A 21,936-nucleotide genomic window follows, 5' to 3' on the forward strand; every position below is an offset into this window, starting at 1 on the left:
TCGTCATATCTGTGTGATGCTGTGTGGCTTCAGATGTTACCATTTCTAAAGACACTTTTACAAACATAAATGAACTGTATTTATCATGAAAGATAAACCATCACAGTTATCCTGGCATATGAAAAAACTGAGTTGTTACACATTGAAAAAATGTCACAGGCTGTTTTCCAACACTGGATGATTTTTGAATGAGTAATGAAAATTGATGAGGTTTCTTCTAAAAGATGGCTCTGAGGTTAGAACATGGTTGAGCAACACCCATAGCAATGAAGTTCTGGCTTTGTATTTCCTACCTAGCAGGATACTCGCCCAAAGTGCAGTTCTTGCAATGTCTGTATCTTGCAGGAGAAAAACAGGCAGACTAGAAATTGAAACATGTTGAATTATGCATACAGTGGTAGTTTTTCTAAGTGTTGTAATCCATTAGGATTGTGATTGTTGTTTGTGACAAGTGGTATGTTACAACACAGATTAAAATCATATTAATTTATTTTAGCTGTCTGGTGGTGATACAATGCTTTCAACCTCTGAGCATAAAGTAAGTCAGCCAAGTTTCTCTCAGAATCGGAGCTCTAATTCAGCAGGGCTGGATATGGATAAGACTGAAGTGGGTCTTTCTTATTCTGCTTCAAATACTGCAACATACCAGCCTTCATACCAGAGTCAGAAGTCTAGTGGTACTGGATATCAGCAGACCTCTAGTTACACGTCGTCCAACTACTCTTCCACCCAGGTGCTTGAAAGAGTAGTACATCTGAATGTTTTCAAGCTCTTTATTATTAACATTAATCCATAAAATGCCAGGATTGGTTAGATCTGTTGGAAAAGAAAGCACAAATTGCTAGCATTTATTAGATTTATTCTTCACATCTGAATATTCATTCCTAAGGATTAGACAGGGGTTGAAGCAGCTTATATCTTAATTAATCATATTAAAAAAGAAAAGGTGTTTTTGTAGTTTCAGTACGAAGATTTGTAGGAAGAACATGTAGTATGTTTCAGGACTCAGCTTTGCAACTCTAAGGAATGTTTTTTTTATGTGAAACCTGCAAACAGCTGATTTTATTTCATAGTCAAGGTAAATCTTAACAGAGCTGCATTTCTTACTGTGGCTCACATATCTCAGGGTTATTAGCATCTTCAAGGAGGCTTTCTATGTGTGTGAGTAACACCGCCTCTGCCTCATGCCCTGAGGTACCATAACTACGAAACTTGTTTACGTTCATGTAGGATGTTGCAGAAAAGTCCACAAAAACGATACATTTAATGGCATCTTTAATAAATTAAATGTCCTTGAAATATCATAGGCAGAGGTATGTGGAAAACAGTTCTGCAATTTATGGGCATAAAAGTGAGTCTTAATGAAACTGAGAGAGAAACATTGAAAGGGCAGACTAAAAGCACAGTGGTTGAATATGAATCACAAAGTAATGAAATGAAAGAACTTGCAGGAGTAGAACTGTTATTAACATTTATGGAGTAAAAGATTTGGGACACTATAAAAATGAATGTAATCAAAGAATAAGAAAAAGAGGTGGAACAGTGTACACAGTAAGACATCAAATTGATGATTTTCTTCCACTTTTAGTCTGCCTATGTGTGTGTGGTCCCCTGTCTCTTTTAACTTTTGAATCATTTGGTTGATTTTCATAAAGCTTGATATGTACATTGCACCACCACAGGCCACAGCAACCTCACACTTGGTAAATATCATAATTCGATAATAACAAAATGGAGGACATGCAAACGTGATGTGGGAACAGTAGTAATGCCACTTAATATGGGGTTCTGAAATGATATATGGTAATGACGTTAAAAATATTCAGTTCTTAAGATAATTATTTTGTAGAATATAAAATAACAATATGCACTCACGTGAAATTTTACTTTAGCTTATAGTTTTGATGTTGACAAGTTGGAGCTAACAGTGTGAAATTTTCTATGAAAATCAGTCTTAAACATTCATACTAATTGTGCATGAATATTGTTATATGCCAAGAATCACAAACATGGTGACAGTGTCAAACTTTGATGTTAAAGCCAGTAAATTTAAGATAGACAGTGCAAGATTTCTGTCGTCTGGGTTGTTGCGCTGTGTAGTCTGGTCGATGTTAACCAACGTTTCAGAGGTCATCGCCCTGATGACGGAGGCAGTATGACCTCTGAAACATTGGTTAACATCGACCAGACTACACAGCGCAACAACCCAGAAGACAGAAATCTTCATACTTACCGTTGTGAAAACCTCAGATCTTACAGACAGTGCAAGGTTTGTAGGGCTTGATATCTGTACAATTGGAAAGTGGGCTTTGTGATTTCTACTTGGAACTCCTTGTGTTATGCCAAATCATGATATTTCAGGTTCTCACAGCAGCAAGCATGAAGATGGCCGTCTTCTTGGATGTTGCACCATATAGAAGTTTACCAGCGTTTCAGAGGTGCTTGCTGCCTCCATTATCAGGGCAATGGATGGAGGCAGCAAACATCTCTGAAATGTCTGTAAACTTCTACCAGTCTGTATAGTGAAGCATCCCAGAAGATGGTTATCTTCAAACTGTTGGTGTTGAATAGATTTGTTAAGTACATTTAAAATACAGTTTTTAACATTTCATGTGCTTGTGTGCTAAGGACACTGAAGCTCTCATTCCCAAACCTCAGTGTGGGTTGATAGAAAAGATCATACATTGGGAGTTACCTGGTTCAGATTTTGTTTGGGCCATTATTTATACTTTCGGAGGTTATGTATATTTTGTGTGGTCTTCCAAATGTTTCTTAAATAGTAACTTGAAGTAGGCCACAACTGCATCTGTATCTTTTCCAATACTGACGCTTCCATCATGTTGTCATTTGTCCTTTGCTAAGTAACATCTACAGGCAATACAGAATTATTAAAACAACCTACAAATTTAATGAATTTAGTGGCAAGACTAATTTGTATCAGGATTTTTAATATGTAATTTCAGTTACTCTTAATTATTTTGAGTGAAGAGATTGTGTTTTTCATTTGTTGGATAGAGAAAACTGTTGACACGTAATTGATAAGTTGTGGCACTTGTTTTAGGTTACGTCGTCAGCCGCAGTTTATCCAACAAACCAGTCGCAGATGAGCTACGCATCCAGTGGGACAGTCTCCAGCTACAGCAACCAGCCCACGGTGCCCAGCTCATCATATCCAAGCAATTCCTATTCCCAGGCGTCTGCTGGTGTTGCCTATCAAACTGGTCCCACCTCGTACACTTCGATAAATCAGCAGTCTGTCAATTCGTTCCCTAGTGCTACACCCTCATACCAGGCAACAGGCCAGTCTGTGTATGGAAGCTCAACTCTAGGTGGCTCTGTGAACTATGCTGGATCTACAGGCACAGGACAGTACCAAAACAACTATGGAGGAAGTGTGGCGACAACGTCGCAGAACCATACAAAACTCAGCTCTGCACTCAATACTGGTACCAAAGAAGCACAGGTAATTGCATATCCTTGATGACTGCCTTTCGTTGTTAAATTACATTTGTAAGTTTAAGTGCTAATTTTCATTTCTTCTTTAAGTATTTTTTTCCATTTTGAAAAGGATGGAAAATCTTTGTTCTAGCATATCCCATTGCTGTCTTTCCTTCACATTTTAATTGTAATGCCTTTTTTATATTGTTTTATACATTTGTTCTGTGGACAGACTATTGTAATCATTTCTCTTCTGAATTTGTTCATATCTTAATTTTATTTTCAAATAGTTTTTTTTACTATTTCCAGGTATTTCAGTTTTGAATCAATTTAAGTTATTGGCCACAGTTATACTGTTAATGTTTTAATTATAATTAAAATCTAGCATTAAATAACCACCTTGTTTTATTGATTAATATTTATTAAATCAATAAAACAAGGTGGTTATTTAATGCTAGATTTAACTTTGTTTGCAGCAGACTGTGGGAAAATGGTAAATTATGGAGCAATGAAAAGTATTTTAGCAGAACCTGTGCTAAATTATGTAAAGTAATTGATGCTTTAAGAACTTCTCAGGTGATCTGCAACATCTGTTCAGAGCAGTGGTCTAACATATCAGACACTGCGCGTGACTTCGGCTTTTTTTGCGCGAGCCACGTGGAATGTTGCATTTTAACCAAGATTTTAGCAGTCATTGCAGGTGCCATCTTCCAGGTTAATAGGTAACATTTCACGCAGCTTGGACGCGAATGCCATTGTTACACATTGAACTCGAGCTGTGAAAACCTAAGGACAAAAATGTTGTAGATTGTCTGTGTTTTCAACATATGTCCTATAAAATTTATATGAAATTTTTGTTTTCCTATAGAGTTCTTGTTAGCTGGGTATGTGGCAAACTATACAGAGGATTCTCTTTTTTGTAGATTTAAAACTGTTTCCTAGAGGTAGAAAAATAATAATACGCAAGTTTTCACAGTGCCATTGTACGAGGCTCGTCCACAAAGTAAGTTTCCCTGGAGCCGTTTACAGAAACAAAACACAATTTCATGGAAATATTTATTGCAACAGATACAGCAAGTGTCCAGCTATTTTTCAACATATTCGCCACCGGAATTGAGACATTTGTCATACCGTGGGACCGACTTTTGAATACCTGCGTCGTAGAAGTCTGCCGCCTGGGATTGGAACCACTGTGTGACAATCATCTCCGCCTCTCTGTCATTCTCAAAACGCTGACGCTGACCGGACAGGAATTTCTTGAGGTGTAGGAAAAGATGGAAATCACTGGGAGCGAGGTCCGGGCTGTAGGGTGAATGATTAAACACCTCCCAGCTGAACTCCTGCAGGAGACTTGCTGTCCGTCGAGCCGTGTGCGGCCTAGCGTTATCACTGACAGCACTTCACAGTCGGCGGGAGCTGGAATAAGAACCTCCATCTTCAACAGCTGCAACGATGCTACTGTGAGAACGCGGGAAGTGCCATTAGTGCATGTGCCATGCTACGTCATTGCTCTATCACGTACGCACAGTCGCTTCGCGCATTATAAGGTTTGCTAGCTGTGGGAAGAGTGGGAAACTTACTTTGTGGACGCGCCTCGTGTGTTTATCTATCATTTTAACATGTGTGGCTTTGATATTTGGCCTTTTGTGCTAGATTATAAGGAGCTGTTTAGTTTTATTTGCAGTTATTTACATATGCCGTTATCACATGACTTTCATCTGCTTTACTTTTGGTTTTTTTGTATAGTATGACACTGCAACAACATCAAGTTCTAACTTGAGCAGCACAAACGTTACTACAACAAATAGTGGTCTTTCAACAAATGTTAATGCATCGCCTGCATTAGGGCTTGCGAGCAGCAGCCAAACTGTGAACACAACTTCTACCAAAGTATCAAGTTCCACAGGCAAGTAATCACTGCTTCTGACTGTCATATTTGTAGGATGTAAACTGATTGTGGTATGATATAAAGAAATAAATGTAAAGCTCGTGTATACACATGAATTTCACATCTGTTATCTCCAGATGTTATTTTACTGTTTATATAGGAAGCTACAGCCACGGTGGTCTAGCGGTTAGAACGCTGGCCTTGTAATCCTGGGGTCTCGGGTTCGATTCCCGGCGGTGCCCGAATTTATAACTTGTGTTGGGCAAGGCCGTGGTCTAGGCAGCAAGGAGTTTTCCTTCGGGGGCTTCCCCGGTTTCTCCGTGGCATCCCAACAATTACTCCATTCACACACAGAAGAAGGCAATGGCAAACCACTTCTGGATCATCTGCCAAGAACGTATATGAACAGGTCCCAGTCCGAGAAAAGGATGGAAGGATCCTGTTCATATGGACCTGTCGTCAGACAGAACACTAAATAAATAAAATAGGAAGCTAGGCTGTGGATAATAACTTTAAGATTGCCGTCTGTTTTAATTTCAGGCAAGAGTGGCGTAGTTCCAAATATCCCACCGGGTGTTCCTCCGATGCTTGGCACACAGTACATCATGAGCCAAGGAGGGCTTCCCTACTTCCAGCAACCTGTTTATAGCTATGAGGACTTGCAGTTGCTTCAACAAAGGATACCACACGTGGTAATGCCCAAGGTTCTTCAATAACACAATTTCATGTTTGTGAGATTTGACTTTCTCACAGATGTGAAGATGTCGTTGTTATTCTTCTGGATTTTGACGCTATGTGGACTTGTTGCTGGATGCTGATGTTTTGAAGAAACATTTGGAGACAGTATGAAGTTCACTGTCTTCTGCGTTGTTGTGCCATGTAGTGTGATAGATATTGATGTTTCCCATTACCTTAGACAGCAAACTATGAAGTACTCTTCATAGTTTGCTGTCTAAGATAATGTTTTTGGTTTACATGCAAAATATGTTTTATTGCCCTGACGATGGAGGCAATAAGCTTCCCTGAAATATTGGGCTATATCTATAAGACTACATGACCTGAAGTCTCATATGAAACAGTCTTATTTTATCTGCCTCCAAGTCCACATGGCATCGTAACCCAGAAAACAACATTGTCAATGTAATGTTTTGCACCTTTCTGAAGTCGGTGTGTATGTAGTCTGACAACTGGACTAGTGTTTCTGTCCAGTAACTGGCCCCACTGGCGAGTTGGAGTGTGGCTTCTTGATTCGTCTGTTTTTTGTCAGTCATAATGATTTGCTTTGTTTTGTCCATGCATTTATGTTTGGGTTTGTTTGTTCGTTAGAGAAATGGATGACAAATTGTTAGAACAGAGAATCAGTATTAAATGTTTGGTCAGATTAAAAATGTGCAACTGACATAAAATGTTACAGATAGTTTTTGGCGAGGCAATCTTGACTAAACACAGGTTCTTGTGTCGGTTAAGAAATTTCAAGGTATGGAGGTTATTCCAAAAGTAGGTACAAACAGGCATGGCACATGATTGGAAGCATTTTATTGGTAATCGTCGAGGGGGTGCAAATGCTCATTTGAACATCGAAAAGAGTACGGTAGATCTGTGCGTGTTTACGTGACATCCAAAGCAGATTGGTACTGACACCAGAGAGTTAGAACAAATATAGGGGAGAAAAGTGTGAATTATTTTATGCATGCAGAGAGCAACATGCAAGGAGCTTATTGCAAAAGATAAAAGATAGAGTGATCATGTTGCAAGATGATAAAACATCACACACAGCCTGTTAAATTCAACGGTGGTTCTACCTATGTAGATGGGAGATATTGCATTTTCCTGCACACTGTTCTGACTGGTACCATTAGACTCGAGACAGCCATCTTCAGACTCGGTACCATGAAAACCTCAAATCCTACATACCATTAGACTTTAAGCTCATTGTGACCCTCAGATGGCATTTATTGGGCTCAGTGGTTTGTAGACGATGATTAATGTTGATGATATTGCAGTGGTAGTGACCCAGTTACAGGCACTTGATAGGGATAGGATTTATTTGCAAGGGACTGCAGTGCAATGGTTTCACATGGGACAAGTGATTCAGCAGTTGGTATGTAAGCAGTTGTACCTCTGTGGTAATAAATGCCTTATTTTTGGAACATCTTTTATGGAAGGAAAGACATTACAAATGATGAAAATTGCTGCTGAATGACAAGTTGAAGAACTGAAGCAAATTTGGAAACTGTTTCTGCATGGCGAGAAATTATCGTAAATTTTCTGTTCACAAAATTGGAAAACTGGACGTACTTGCAAACTCAGTACCTGTGAGACTGATTTTGACCGAAGTTTCAAACATGAAGAAGGTGATATCTCTTGAAGTCTTAGTGGCGTGCAAAAATGAGGGGAAAATACATTTTCCTAGTTCTTTCAACAGGATTATTAGGAGAATCTGGTATTTTGGAACAAGTATTTGGAAGTCTAAATTTTCAGTCATACAAGTGGAGTTTGCATCATGAACATTTGCTGTTTCATTCCACTTCAGTAAAGAGATCTTTGGCCAGAAAATGAATACTATTGTTGGAACATCCATTGTGCATGTCCCACTCAACCTCGTGACTTTTCACGTTTCCAAAACTAAACATTTCCTTTAACAGATATACTTCTGAGTTGCATGAAGACATGGGGAATATAAGAATATTCATTTAAGTTCTAGAAAATTATCTTTGGCACTTTATCCATCGATGGCGATATTGGGAATGTGTGTGTGTCTGTTTGTAAGTCAGAAGGTGATTACTTTAAAGGTGACCTCTCTCACTCAGTGTTAGCTTTTGGGGACATCATTCCATTTATTTAAATGCCATACTTAATATGTTGTACTGTATTAAATTAAGGAACCTTCCTTTATTTATCAAATGTACTTTCTCCATTACAGGCAACAGGGTATTTTGACATGGGTTTCCAGGCTCCAACAAGCTTAGCCACAGGAAGAGAAGGAGGCTTGGCTAGTGTAGCATATTCCATGTCTGATGGCCGTTTTACAAGGGCAGACAACAATGCTTCACCAGTTCCTTCTACTCTTTCACAGCAGGTAAGAGTCCATTTCAGTAGTTTTTGGCCGGTGGAGAAGCCAGCGGAGCTGGCGGATGGGCCTAGTCTGTGTGGCAAGGTCAGTGTATTTCTTTTGTTTGGGCGTTCAGTCCGATAAGCTCCTCGGTGCAGTCAGCATTATACTATCACTCAAGTGACTCGCTCCTAGCCTTCCCCTTGAAAATTCCACCGGCGAAAAACTACTGCGCCAACTACAGAATATAACCGTCTCAAGCCAACCAGCAACATCAGTATAGACACAAAAGTGATTTGCGTGTTCTCTGGCGATTGGTTTCTGACATCCGTCTTTTGCCATGGCACTGATTTATTTGTTTATGAATTGCATTGCCTCAGGCTGTTCTTTGTGTATCACAAGAGATGAGAAATAGACATGCGATTTTCATAGGAAAACCTGAAGCAGTGACCGCTTGGGAGACCTAGGCATAGATGGGAGGACAATATTAAAACTGATCTTAGAGGAATTAGGATATGAATGTGTGTACTGAATGACCAGGGTTCAATCCCTGGTGGGCAAAGAATTTTTACTGTAACCTCTGTCCATAAGCCTCTGGGGCCCACTCAGCGTCCTATTCAATGCGTATCAGGGGTTTAGTGAGGCTGGGGTGTGACGCTGATTATCACCCCTATTTTGTGCTGAGGTAAAGAATGAGTAGGTGCTATACCACCACCTCCTTCTCCCCCCTGCAGCGCCTACATAGTGTGTAGGTGGACAGCTGTTTTAGAAGTGTTTACAGTGATTGAAAAATATGTTGTTATAGTGAATACTTGCTACAGATAGTTAAATATGTGAAAAAATAAAAATTATCCCCGGAATAAAAAAGCATATAAATTTTTGCTGCCTTTGTAGCGCAGTGATTTTAATTAAATTTGCTTGTATTCTGTAGTACGGAAACAACTGACATTCTGTACATGGTTCACAAACAAAATATATTTATGCTAGTTTAATAATTGCCAGAATTCATACTTTGGAAGTGTTATGGGTGAATCATGGAAGAACATGGCTTCTACATGGTGTGACAGTATGGAAGAAATATATTGTGTGCATTGTGTGGTGGTAAAATGGTATGTATAATCTAGGTTTCGGCAACACATTGTGTCCAGTTAGTGACTGCAGGTTTTTATGAGGCTGCAGTTTATTGTCAGCGTTGTTGATCCGCTTTGTCATGGTTATCAATTTGGTAGCGACCACTGGGGATACTAATGTCTTGCCAGTGGGCCACAGTTGATTCAGAATAGCAGTAGCATCTAAGTGCATTGCCGGACATAATTTTATGATTACAGAAAATAGTCAGACACATTTTGTGAAAATATTGAAATAACATTTTTTCATGTGTATATTTACATGATGCTCAGAAGCACTTGTTCTGTCAAAAACGATGGAATAGCTACTGTCGTTATGATCTAAAACTACTCCTGTATTTAACGTTATATTGACTACAGATAAAAAAGCATTTAAATAATTTTAAAACATTATAACCTATAATTTTGTCATTATTTGTGGCGAATGGAGAATGGACAAAATTATTGTCCCAGTGCAGTGACTTCAAGCACATATTTGAACATGATCATGGCCACATTAGACTGAAACTAGTTTTAGAGAATGGACTATGAACTGAATGTATGAAAGTGACAGGCAGGAATAAATAAGCATTCTCTAGCTCTGCACCACACAGTTTAAGAATTTCATGATTTACTGCTGTATAACATGAATTTCTTAAAAATGTTGCTGTTTATTTTGTTGGTTAACTTTTTATATAGGTGTAGATTAGTGGATAATAAAATGGATCCTAAAGAAATAGGATGCGAGTGTAGAATAGATCAGGGTGGTCTAACTGGCGGCCTGCAACCACTTGTAATCCGGCCTGCGAAAGTATTTGTTAAATTGTTACTAGTACAAACCCATTTATTTTCTTTGAAAAAATAATTTTGATTCTCATCTCATCTGCTGCTTTACATACAAATGCCACGTGTCGGTATGCGTTATCTGAGGATGTGTTACAACCAACCCTTCCTTTTGCAGCAACAAAAATAGTTGATATTTCGTCACTGGTAAAAGAACATTCTGCTCAGCGCTCTCACTAAAGCCATTGACTTCAAAAGCATATGATTTGCGATCTACTGGTGCAAATCGTTATTGTATCAGATACAAGCTGAGGAGTGGAGTTCAAATAATTTGCAAAAGTTTTCCAGGTAAAATTTGTGACAGATACAAGCTGTTGCAGGAGCAAATTTAAAATAGTATACAACTCTGTGGTAGTTTGTGGATATTTAAATAAAATTTATATTTCAGCATATGCGATGGTAATTTGTCATTTCTGAATAAGTATTGTTAAAGATAACGACAATGCAAAAATAGTGACAGTAGGGGTTTCTTGGCCCTGGGGTCCAACAGGAAAACTATTTTGGCTTGAGCGAGGAGAAAAGTTGGACTAAATTAATCCGTCAGAATAGAGAGCAGTGATGGGCTCTTGTGAACATTTTAATGAGCCTTTGGGTTCCATAAAAGCTTATAAATTTTGTTGCCAGCTGGGGATGTGTATCAGTTTCTGAGGGACTCTGTTCATGGTGTTGATTAATTAATGTACTTTTAGAACTTAGATTTGCCTTCCTATCTCAGTGTTTCATGATTTTGTTAGGTTAGGTTACTAGTTTTTAATCCCTGAATACAGATGCAGCTTCCTCAATGGTAGTAGTATTAATGCAATACTTCTTGTTGCTAAGAAAAGAAATGTGGTGTTGTTTTGGTGTATCAGGTGTTACTTATTACTGATTTTAATATACCATTTTTTTCATGTAGCTTTATCATTTACAGAGTGCCACTCAGGCGCATCAACAGCCAATGTTGAATCCTACACCATTGCCACCAGGTTATGCGTACTTCTATGGTGGAGGGATGATGCCAGGCAGTTTCCAGTATGGAACCCCTGCAATCTATCCGGTAAAATGCTCATTTTAGTCGTACTTGCATTACTATAAAATATACTGCATTTTATGTATACAATTCATTTCCATCTCCCTTTTGTTTTATATGCGTGTGCTTTATTCAGTTGTTTTTTTTTTTTGTAGTGAATCTAAGCCTCAGTTTGACTCTAGATCATCATGTATAAAATTTGTAAAACACGTGGCGGACTCAGTCCAACATCAGACCAGAACTCTGACTTTTCAGTGGCGTACTCACTCTGACATAGGACCGCAAAGGGTTAGGGACTGTTTTAACACAGAACAGTTTCCCACCATGGCAACATTTCCTGGCCAGCCTGTTTACTCAGTCTCGGCTTGTGAATTTTTTATGGGGCTACTTGAAAAGTAAAGTGTTACCTTACTTACACTTACCTTTCAATTTGTATCTTAAGTGCGTCATGTTTGTGTTGAATCAAATACATATATTTATTTTCACAGTCTATACTCAAACTTATTTAAAATGATGATGTACTTTATACTATAAATGTTGTAATATTTTAACATCATTTTAAATAAGTTTGTGTATAGACTGTGAAAATAAATATATGTACTTACATTTCAGTTTACATTCTTGTAAAGCATCTGTAGTATTGGCATTTTCTCAAAGTAACTGAGAAATATAATGAATTCTTCTTGGGCTACCAGCCGTGTAAGTTGGTTTATTAAAGAAAACACCAATGTTTTGAGAACCATCTTTGTGCTGTTTTCTTCAGTAAGCCACCTTACACAGCTGGTAGCCTGAGAAGAATTCATTATACTTAGTCACTGTAAAAGCGTCAGATCATACATAACTGAGAGAAATCAGAAAGAAAACCCCAGGAACCTCAGAATAGTTATAATGTTCATATTCTGACTTTGGATGACCTGAACGTGAAGTGAGAGGACCAACTGCCTGCTACATTGTAATGTTGTGTTTTCGTAATACAGATTAAATGTTTCAGGAGGTAATAATCAGTGTATTGACACAGAAACTTTTAATTTCTGGGTACGTATGTATGTGTCGAGCCTCGATTCTTACAAATTCAGTGCAGCAGAGAGACTAGGTTGGCTGTCACATGAATGCCACCATGCCAGAGCTGGGGTACACAAAATGCTATCCTATAAAGGTTGTAGTACTTCCTGTAAATTACTTAAAAGAATGCCTTTTCAACGTGTTTTTCAGATGCCACCAGCTACGAACACTCATGGCAGCACAAGTACTACTCAGTATCCAAAGCCTGGAAGCTATGGATCTGGGTACGGTTCGGGTTACGATGGTCTCGTGCAGAACCAAGACTATGGCAAAACTGGCTATGTGTCAAATAGCCAGTCTCAGAGCAAGGCTGGAGTGGGGGCAAATGCTGGCACAGCTGGTTCTTCTGCAACTGATCTCAGTGCAACCATGTATGGAAAATCCCATGTTACTCTGGGCAAGGTGAATGTGAGTACTTATTTCCGTTTTGCAGTAAAATGTGTCTGTATGATGTGAACTATAATATTAGTGAGGTCTTCTCAACTAACATTTTAACACAACGAAGGTCTCACGATTTTCGCCATGTATTCGACGTGGCATTGGTTGATTTCAAGTTGATTCAGCTGTTCTGATAATACCATATTTAGTAGTGTATAACATACACCATTAATTTTTTGTTTTGAAAGCTATGAATAAAATATTCAGGTATTCTTATATTTTATTTATTTTGAAGTATGTATAACATGCTTCAAAATAAATAAAATATAGGCTTGAGAGGTCTGAAAATTGGGCAGGTGAGTTAGCTTTTATTGTTACAGGTGGTATTTTGTAATGAGACTGACCCAGGTCGACTCATATTTTAAGTCAGTCGATGATGGCATATTTGTTGGTTTGTTGGTGACACGCACTGATTTGTTTATTACCTGCACCCAAATTTTAAGAATGGATAAATATATTTGAAAAAGCTGCACGTTATGCACGACTAAATACAGTACACAAGAATCTAATGAAAATTACAGATTTCAAGAACTGAACTTCCTGTGTGAAAGCATGGTAGTGAAATTTCCTTTTCACTGCTGCTGTGCCATGACTTGTTTTCTAAAATGATTCCATGAGTCAGTTACCGGAGGCTCTCGTTTGTTCAAAAGATGTGCCGCGTGAAGATGAGATTGTTGTTAACCTTTACTGTATGGGAAAAGGGGATTTGTACCTGTAGGGCTGCTGGCCGAACTTTATCTCTGGTGGCAATGGTGTAGCAATATGCTCCTGTGAGATGGTCAGATGGACTGTATGCAAACTGCAATGCACAGATAATAAAGTTGAGAGAAGAGACTTTATTTTGTGCATCCTATGTTTAATAAATGTGTGTTTTAGTTTTATATTGAGATAGCAAAACAATGGAATGCTATCCTTATATAATAAGCTAGGCGTAACTGATCATATAATTTTTAACAAATAATTCCAGTCATTCATTGCATAAACATCACAACAGTCCTGCATGTCTTTTCCAGTAGTAATAATGAGTTTGATTTACAAGCAAGCATTTACATAATATGAATGTGTTTTGACACTACAAAGTTTCTTTTGGATTGTGTACCAACCATCAGATACATTCGTACCCCATTAGAATGCCACACTTTGTTTATCACTAGTATTAAGGTGGCGACTGACTTGTAACATTTACTCGTAATGTAACATTCGCGGCGAGCATGTTACATTACACCACAACTGGTGAGGCGCATCGAATGCTCGTTTTGAACGCTCGGCTCGACTGTGCTCGTGTGTGCTCCATTCATTTCATTCAATATGTCGGACGTGGAGGTTGTGTTATCTTTGTTTCATTTAATACGCTACTGTTATCTAAAGAACTCGTGAATGCTCGTTACGACGCCGCTAGACTGACTGACTGACTTGTAATGTAACACTCAAAGGGATTCGCGAAAAAACCGACAACACGATGGAGCGCCCGCGAGCGTGAGCGGCTCGCATCGAGCGGCTCCGTTCGCTGTCTTCACTTGTGTAATGCTCGATTTGTAACACATTACATTACAGGCAAATGTTACAAGTCAGTCGCCACCTTTAGTGTTAAAGCAGGGCTGGCAGTAAATCAGAATTTCTTATTTTTGGGTGTTTGCCATTGCTGACATGTGTCACCATACACAGGCTACGAGCAAGTGGTCGAAGGATCATAGTGCAACAACTGTTTCCTACCACACTTGTATAAACAACCTTCTTTTGTTGTGACCCTCCTTCCCATTCATCCATTATATGAGTGATGCGCAACTGGTATGCCGCGGAGGCCATCTGGGTGTGCCGCGAAATTTTCACCTCGTGTTATAATTATAACCATAATGAGATAAATAATTGTTTTATTTTCTGCTCTGTCTCAGTTTTCATTTTCTTCATTAAGGTCGGGCAGACAAGAATGGAATTGGAAAGTAACACATCCACTTTGCAGGAAAACACACGTACCTACACTTTTAAATGGATTATAGATTTTTATAATTAGATAATTATTGGTGTCTAGTGTTTTTTTTTAATCTAATATTTTCTCTACTCACATCTACTGTTTGTAAATGACGGTCTCATATTCCATAAAAATATTCCATATGCATAATAAAGATGGATAATTATGAACATCAAATAGAACATTTTTCGGTTGAGGCCGATTTGTAAGAAGTTGTTGCGGCCAATCAATGCCATAAACCATCTCCCCCATCCCCACAATATACAGAATGGGGTAGGTGTGTCACCATAACTCTTCGACAATAATAAGTATGCCGAGTGTGTTGAAAGGTTGCGCGACACTGCCTTGTATGACTACGAAAATAATCTGCTTGTGCAATACATACTGCCTAGAGCATTCGTGTTTTGTTTTTTTCCGTCTAATCACAATTGTATATAAATAAAATTATACATAAGATATTAAAATATCATTTACATATTTGGTACATTTTTTTACTACATGTTTCGGTTACATTGAACCATCTTCAGGTGTAAAGTTAAAAGTTAAAAATTATAATCTTATAAACTAAAACTTAATTACTGTTGTTGTGTAACTTCTGATGATGTTTACTGCCAAATTCATTGGAGTGAGGGTATATTTTGAAGTGATAGTGGTTCAATATTGGCCTGTAACGTAAATAATTTAAAATATTTTTAAATATTACTGAACTTGAAAGAACGAGTATTGAAGACAAAATGTAATAAGTTAAAAATAAGGTAAAAATAAATAAATAAATAATGGAAGGTAAAAAGTAAAAATGAACATACCGAGGAAGAGCGTGGATATGTAAATGATATTTTAATATCTTACGTATAAATTTTATTTATATACAATTGTGATTAGACGGGGGAAAAAACACGAATAATTAAATTTTAATTCACAATATGACGCAATTATATCAACTTATGCCTAGAGCACTAATCACACATTTACAGTTATCTGAGATACATGAATTAATTGTAAGTTTTCCTTGTTTTCTCAGCTGTTACTTACTGGAAGTGTTCTGGATTTGATTTTCAGTCGTATGAGAAGCAGGGTTTCCATTCAGGGACACCACCCCCATTCAACTTACCAGGCAGCCAGAGCACACCGATGGGGCCCAGTGGTGCTTATGCCCCACATCTGTTTATTCCTGCCATGGCGCCACAACAACACCACTCTACCCCCCTCATCCATCAACCGCTGCATCAGGTAATATTACCATATTTAAGCTGAGATTGTACAGATGCTGTTGTATATAATAGGATCAGTTCTGTTTTTGTAAGAATTGACCAGAATTAACCCTTTGACTATCTTCTGCTGCATCTTTATGTCTGCATATTGATGTTGCATAAAATAAGGGCTCGTTTCCATCATCCTTCTCATAATGAGAGGCTCCTAAGTAGCCGAAACTTTTTCCATAGGTTTTCGTGCTGACTGTACTCACAGTTTTGCTTCTAAAGCTTTTTTATAGATGGTTGTCAGTAAAGTTACCCTTTAACCCACACTCTCTGCATTTCTGTAGACTAGGAGAAGGAAGGGCACATTCCACATTCCAACTGTGAGTAGCTTACATGCTCCAAATTTTAGCGTATGAGAAATGTCAAACATGTGATATCTTTGAATTTCCTCTTCAGTCCAGTAGGAACAGTGTCTTCAGAAACATACGTGATACGACGGTAAGTACGTGCAGCTGCCTGTGTTTTCATACTTAGGGTTGACCTGAGCTGAAAACATTTGCCACTTAACCTAAAGTTCCTGTTCACTATTTTGAAATAAAGAAATCTTTCAGCTTCTCCAAACCAAGTAATTAAATGTAGGATTTGAGGTTTTCATTGCGGTGAGTCTAAAGATGGCTGTCTTCAAGCAATACAAGGTAACATTCTTGTGAGAGCCTACCGAAATGTTCACCAGTTACATATTTTCTAAAAAAAATCTAAAAGTTCATGACGATGGTGAGTCATTTGAATAAAAATTTTCTTGGATATTTTCCATCGTCTGCCTGCCCTCCATCCACGGTCTGGCTCCTATAAACCTAGCCACACTCACCCAATTGGCATATTCATCGCCCTGATGACGGAGGCAGTATGACCTCTGAAACGTTGGTAAACATCGACCAGACTACGCAGCGCAACAACCCAGAAGACAGAAATCTTCAGTATCTGTTTAAATTGCAGGGTCAGTGCAGGTAGTACAAGTGAACAAGACCCCTGGTGATGGTGTAGCTGGGGGGGGGGGGGGGGGGCTTACTGTTAGACATGAATGGTTTAATGGGCCACACTAAATAGGAACTTCCTCTTCATTCTAGTTCATTGTCAGAAGACATTGACGGAGTCCAAAATCGTAGACACGATTATCATTCCAGACAGTGGGCAGTGTTTAGAAATGTCCTTACATTGTATAACACTTGTTTACGTTTTTGGCAAGTTGATTTACATGTTGCAGGCTGAACATTGTCTTTGAGTTACTATAAATCTTATTCTCTCTTCCGTTTTTAGATGGAGATGAGAAACCCTGGAAGACGTTCGGTAAGTCACGTACATTGTTCTTGATGCCATCTTGAATTCTGTGAATGCACCTCATAACAGTTTGTTAATTTTGTTCTGTTTTGTGTTCAGGAATCTGGCAGTAGCTCAAACCAGCGCTCCCAATCGTCAGCTCAGCCAAATAAGTCGGGTGCCAAGCAGGGTTATAGTCCCTCTTACTGGACCCCCAATTGAGCAGAGAAGGCAGGTTGGGTAGGTGGGGAGGGGCAGGGTTATATTTGCAGGTGCTTTGTGAATGATACCATAAAACAGTGCAAGGTGTTTCATAATTTGTGTAAATCAAAACATTGATGATTAAATATTTTTGTGCATACCAAGATCTTTTATCTTTGAAAATATTTTAATCTGCAATGTATTATTTACACAAACTATATCCAAACTAAAGGGAACCCAACATCATTCGGAAGTAGAGCTCGCAATAAATGTAAACTCTTGATGGATTAAACTTTTGTAGGTCACACTCTACTTCATAGCTGTTTGTGTTGTCATTCTGTTGGTTACAAGGAATTACTTTTCCGGTAACCCTCTGCCACATTCATTTGTGTGCTGTGGTATTTTGTGTTAGCTTCAAGTAAAGTGTGTAGAAGAACGCCATGCAATATTGAGGGACTATGTAGTAATATCATCCCTTCTCTTGTATAGAATGTTTTGATCATTGAAGAATTAAATGGAATTGAAATAATGTTACATATCTTTGTTTGCATTACTTAATGATATATATCCACCTATACCATGAAGCCTGTAGAAAACGTGTAGAAGAAATTTAATTTCTTGATCATAAGATTTATTTGTTTTCAAAAGGCTGTAGTTCTGTTTATTCTCTCTGTCTGTCTGTCTCTCTCTCTCTCTCTCTCTTTAAACTTGAACATATAGAGTTTTGTATTTGCCTTCTCGGCTTTTTGCACCCACGTTGTATGTTCGAGTTTGATTGGACTTGTAGTGTGGTTCTTAATGTACTTTGAGAATTATATCTCAAACTGTGTATTATATGTGTAGCGTAGTATTATTTTGTAAGTGCGATCAACAATGAATTTCTTGAAATGAGACAATATAATGTGTACTATTTTTCCTTCTGTATTTTCTATTGAATTTTGTAGTATGCAAGAATAATTTGCTATCACTGGTTATGCATAAGTAAATAAATATTAATATTATTTTGTAGTTATTTTTTGGTGCAAGTGAAAAATGCCTCAGTGACTGTAATTTAAAACTTAGTAGTGATATGAGAATGTGAGTTTTAGAAACTTACAAGTTTAATGCAAGAATTTGTTCTAGGACAGCGATCAAAAGTGAATGTTTTTGTTTTTTCTTGTGTTCCATGTGCATAGTTCCTGTGATGCAAATGAAATTGAACTCCTGGTATGTCGGATACCATTTTTTTTAAAGCCGGAAGTGCATCTGGCAGTACTAATGAATGATGTTAACAATAAATCAGTGGAATTTGTTTGAATAGCTGGAATATAATTTTCAACGAAGTGGATGTCTTGGGCATTTTGCGTACTGAGGTACTGTACCCTGCATATGAATAGACTATAGTAAGAAGAGCTGGTGTTACAGAAAACTGTGAATGGGAACATGTGGAAGACAAAGACAGTTGCAGCGAGCACTTTGGTAACTATATTCAGAGGTAGAGGAGAAAATGTACATATCTTGCTGATAGAGGGAGAGACTGGGTTTTGGAAGAAGGTGTGAAATTTGAGTTTGAGACCACACAGCGCTAGATCCCAGAAGACAGTCGTCTTCAAATTTTAGTTTGGTGTTTATGTGAGGAAAGTAACGTAAACGTAACAAAATTGGAAAGGTATTCTTTATGACACACAGGAAGTGATATCAGGCTTCTGATAGATTGTAACATGCTCTTTTGGCAGTGACTTCAGTGCAGAGGATCATGGATAATAATATCACTATGGAGGTGATCCTCTCGTGTCACATATTTGAGGTTCAGATCGTCCTTAACCTCTTAGTGGGGGCAAAATTTATGCCATTGCATAACCATGTGGGATTTTTTATTGTATTAAAAATAATGGTGAATTTTTTATATATGTTATGGACAGTACATATTTATTAGGCATGGAAATCAAAATTTTCATGTTGTTTAATTTTTGTAGATATTTTACTAAATTTCACCACATTTTTTAAACAGTTATCATTTGTTTTCCGCTGCTATTATCTATTGGATGTAGTGAAGTAATTCACGATAAATTCTTTTTAACGTCTTGCAGTACCTACTGTTCACATAATTCAAGAAATAATTTTCATTTTCATCAAATTAGTTTGGAGAAAATCATTACGCCAAAAACTACTGTTCTGTCTTGCATGGTTGTCTATGTCACCCCTGCCATCCAAATCTCGGTCTAAGCGCACATACAACTTCTTGGGGCAGCACCACTGAGTTAAAAAAATGTCGCTAGGTGGCAGAACACTCGATTGAGGCATAACAGAAATAGTGCGCATATATGAGCTTAGCCCACTAAGAAACAGTATTTTTTCTGAAGTGAACATACGCGCACACTCCGCATCGGACGGATGTTAACCTTTCATATGTGCGCTTAGCCGACTTAAGGTGTTAATAATCATCAGTTCTCATGATCACTGATAAGTGATGCTATGAATAGTTCATATGGCATCTGATAGATTGCGGTACACTCTGTGGCTGAAAGAAAAGACGACAAACATTCTCCCCATTAGGTGTTCTTTGCTTATGATGATGTTGGTGCTTAACTAAGTTCCATGCCTTATTTCCAAGGAAAGAACCCTGGGTGGTAACCGTTACATAGGTTGGGTGGTCCTAGTACCAGCTTTGAAACTGAATCATATTGTTTATTTTTGTGTACATGTACGATACCAGACCTCTTATTCAGAAAGCCTGGAACTAAAGGCTTTTTGGATTTTAGGATTTTGTGAGTTTTTGATCTTTACTAAGAAGAATTTTAATTTGGACAGAATAATAAAACTTACATGTTTAGGTGTGCTTTATCTGCAATTCACAGTTTTCTCTTCATGAGGAACAGGAAAACCTCTAAAATCTGGGGTGATACCATCTTCATTGTTTAAAATTTGCATAAAAGCCCACAAGTTATGCTATCCGCTGACAAAACAGGTGCAAACAAGCAAGCTGCTTTCTGTTAAGAGTAAGAAGATTGTTGACGTTGGTGCCACTTGCACATGGTGGTGAGTTGAGCTGCAAAGTGCCAGTTTTTAAATGTGGTAAATAGGAAAAAATACAGATTTTGGGATGCACTACATTGGATAGGAAGGTCATTCAGAAGTGATCAGAACTCGCTTGAAATACAGGTTGAGATGACAGCTGCATAATCACACTTCATGTCCTTCCCATTGAGGTTTGTGCACCACTGCGTCTTCAAAATGTCTGATGGATGCAGTAAACCTCTTCGAGACAGTACGCACCAACTTGTGGACACCATGCCACATTATCATTAGGGAATCGGCAGCGACGCGGTGGCTCTCTCGTCTTCCACTGTGCAACTGCCAGTGGATCCTCCATCTTGTCAAACGACTTACTCTGATGAATGTGTTAGACTTGGTAGAACACTGAACCCAAAGGTCACCAGTATCTCTATGCCCTTGTGAGAATTTGTTTGTTTACAATTATTTCCATTGGCGACTACTGTTATGCGTTCTTTGAATGTTTTCCGTGATTGCATTATGTATGTTAAGATTGATTTTGTTGGGACAGGTTAGGTTAGAACAAGTTAGGAAACATTAGTTTCGGTTATGTTAAGTTTCGGTTAAGGAAATATAAGTTGAGATAGATGTTTAAATTCGAATTTTAAATGTTGGGGTGTCGAACGTTTATGGGAATTATGAAATTATTTATTCTTGAATTTTTAAATTTTGAAAAATATGAAATTGTGGGTGTTTACAAATTTCGAAAATTTAGAGGACGTAGTTTTTAAATTTTCAAAACTTTTAAGTTTATTTCGCCGGACAAGACGCATGTAATACCCCTGAATGCACGTTGCAAAAACGCATCAGCGAAGGAACTCAGTTCATGGTTTAACAGTGACGCCAATAAACATTAGTCCACTGCAAAGCTGTATGGGGTAACATTTTGTATTCTGTTCTATTAAATATTTACCTTTCAGAAAACTGTCTTGTTTCGAGTACAATTTCTATTTCATCTTCATTTCAGGACGAAGGAAATCTTCAACTTTCCATATCTTTCTAGGTGTATATATCATGTGCAGATCTTTTGAAGGATGAGCTCTTGTTGAGGAAATCGGCAGATTTATTTATGCAAAGTCTGAGTCATATTTGACAGATACGAGCCAAAATTAAAATTCTCTCGCCAACTTTTAGTGTTCACTCACAACACCAAATTTAATTGAATTCTTTTTAGTTTCCGAAATGAAACGTTAAGACAGGCACTGCAACCCACATTAGAGGCCCATTTTGTAAAACGACCTGACTATGAAATTTTGCTGTGGCAAGATTAGCATCGCAGACAGGAAAGATCCAAGTAAGAGGCTGTGCGTGATCGAGTGTCACTTCAGGAGCAGTGATTCTCGCACGCAACCTAAAATTTCAGGCCACGTAAGAAATGCCA

At 38.1% G+C, this 21,936-nt stretch overlaps 1 protein-coding gene across 12 annotated transcripts in view; it reads left to right on the plus strand.

The window, feature by feature from the left end:
* The window catches only part of lig (ubiquitin-associated protein-like lingerer), a 46,066-nt gene extending 27,543 nt beyond the window's left edge, over nucleotides 1-18,523 (plus strand). For 8 of the 12 annotated variants that reach the window (XM_087349660.1, XM_087349655.1, XM_087349654.1 and 5 more), the window contains 10 exons: nucleotides 497-733; nucleotides 3,062-3,463; nucleotides 5,185-5,344; nucleotides 5,867-6,018; nucleotides 8,250-8,405; nucleotides 11,223-11,363; nucleotides 12,549-12,806; nucleotides 15,865-16,035; nucleotides 17,322-17,351; nucleotides 17,442-18,523. In XM_087349660.1, the coding sequence (XP_087205786.1) occupies nucleotides 497-733; nucleotides 3,062-3,463; nucleotides 5,185-5,344; nucleotides 5,867-6,018; nucleotides 8,250-8,405; nucleotides 11,223-11,363; nucleotides 12,549-12,806; nucleotides 15,865-16,035; nucleotides 17,322-17,351; nucleotides 17,442-17,543 (1,809 nt within the window). In that variant the 3' untranslated portion in view covers nucleotides 17,544-18,523. The remainder of the gene's footprint in view (nucleotides 1-496; nucleotides 734-3,061; nucleotides 3,464-5,184; nucleotides 5,345-5,866; nucleotides 6,019-8,249; nucleotides 8,406-11,222; nucleotides 11,364-12,548; nucleotides 12,807-15,864; nucleotides 16,036-17,321; nucleotides 17,352-17,441) is intronic. The other 4 variants (XM_022075459.2, XM_022075457.2, XM_087349661.1 and 1 more) reach the window with 3 other exon arrangements.
* The last annotated feature ends 3,413 nt before the right edge of the window (nucleotides 18,524-21,936 follow it).

The sequence above is a fragment of the Zootermopsis nevadensis genome, unplaced genomic scaffold (genome assembly GCF_977971745.1).
Source record: "Zootermopsis nevadensis isolate Lab colony 2312 unplaced genomic scaffold, Znev_1.0 Znev_ptg000016l, whole genome shotgun sequence".
NCBI classification, from domain to species: domain Eukaryota; kingdom Metazoa; phylum Arthropoda; class Insecta; order Blattodea; family Termopsidae; genus Zootermopsis; species Zootermopsis nevadensis.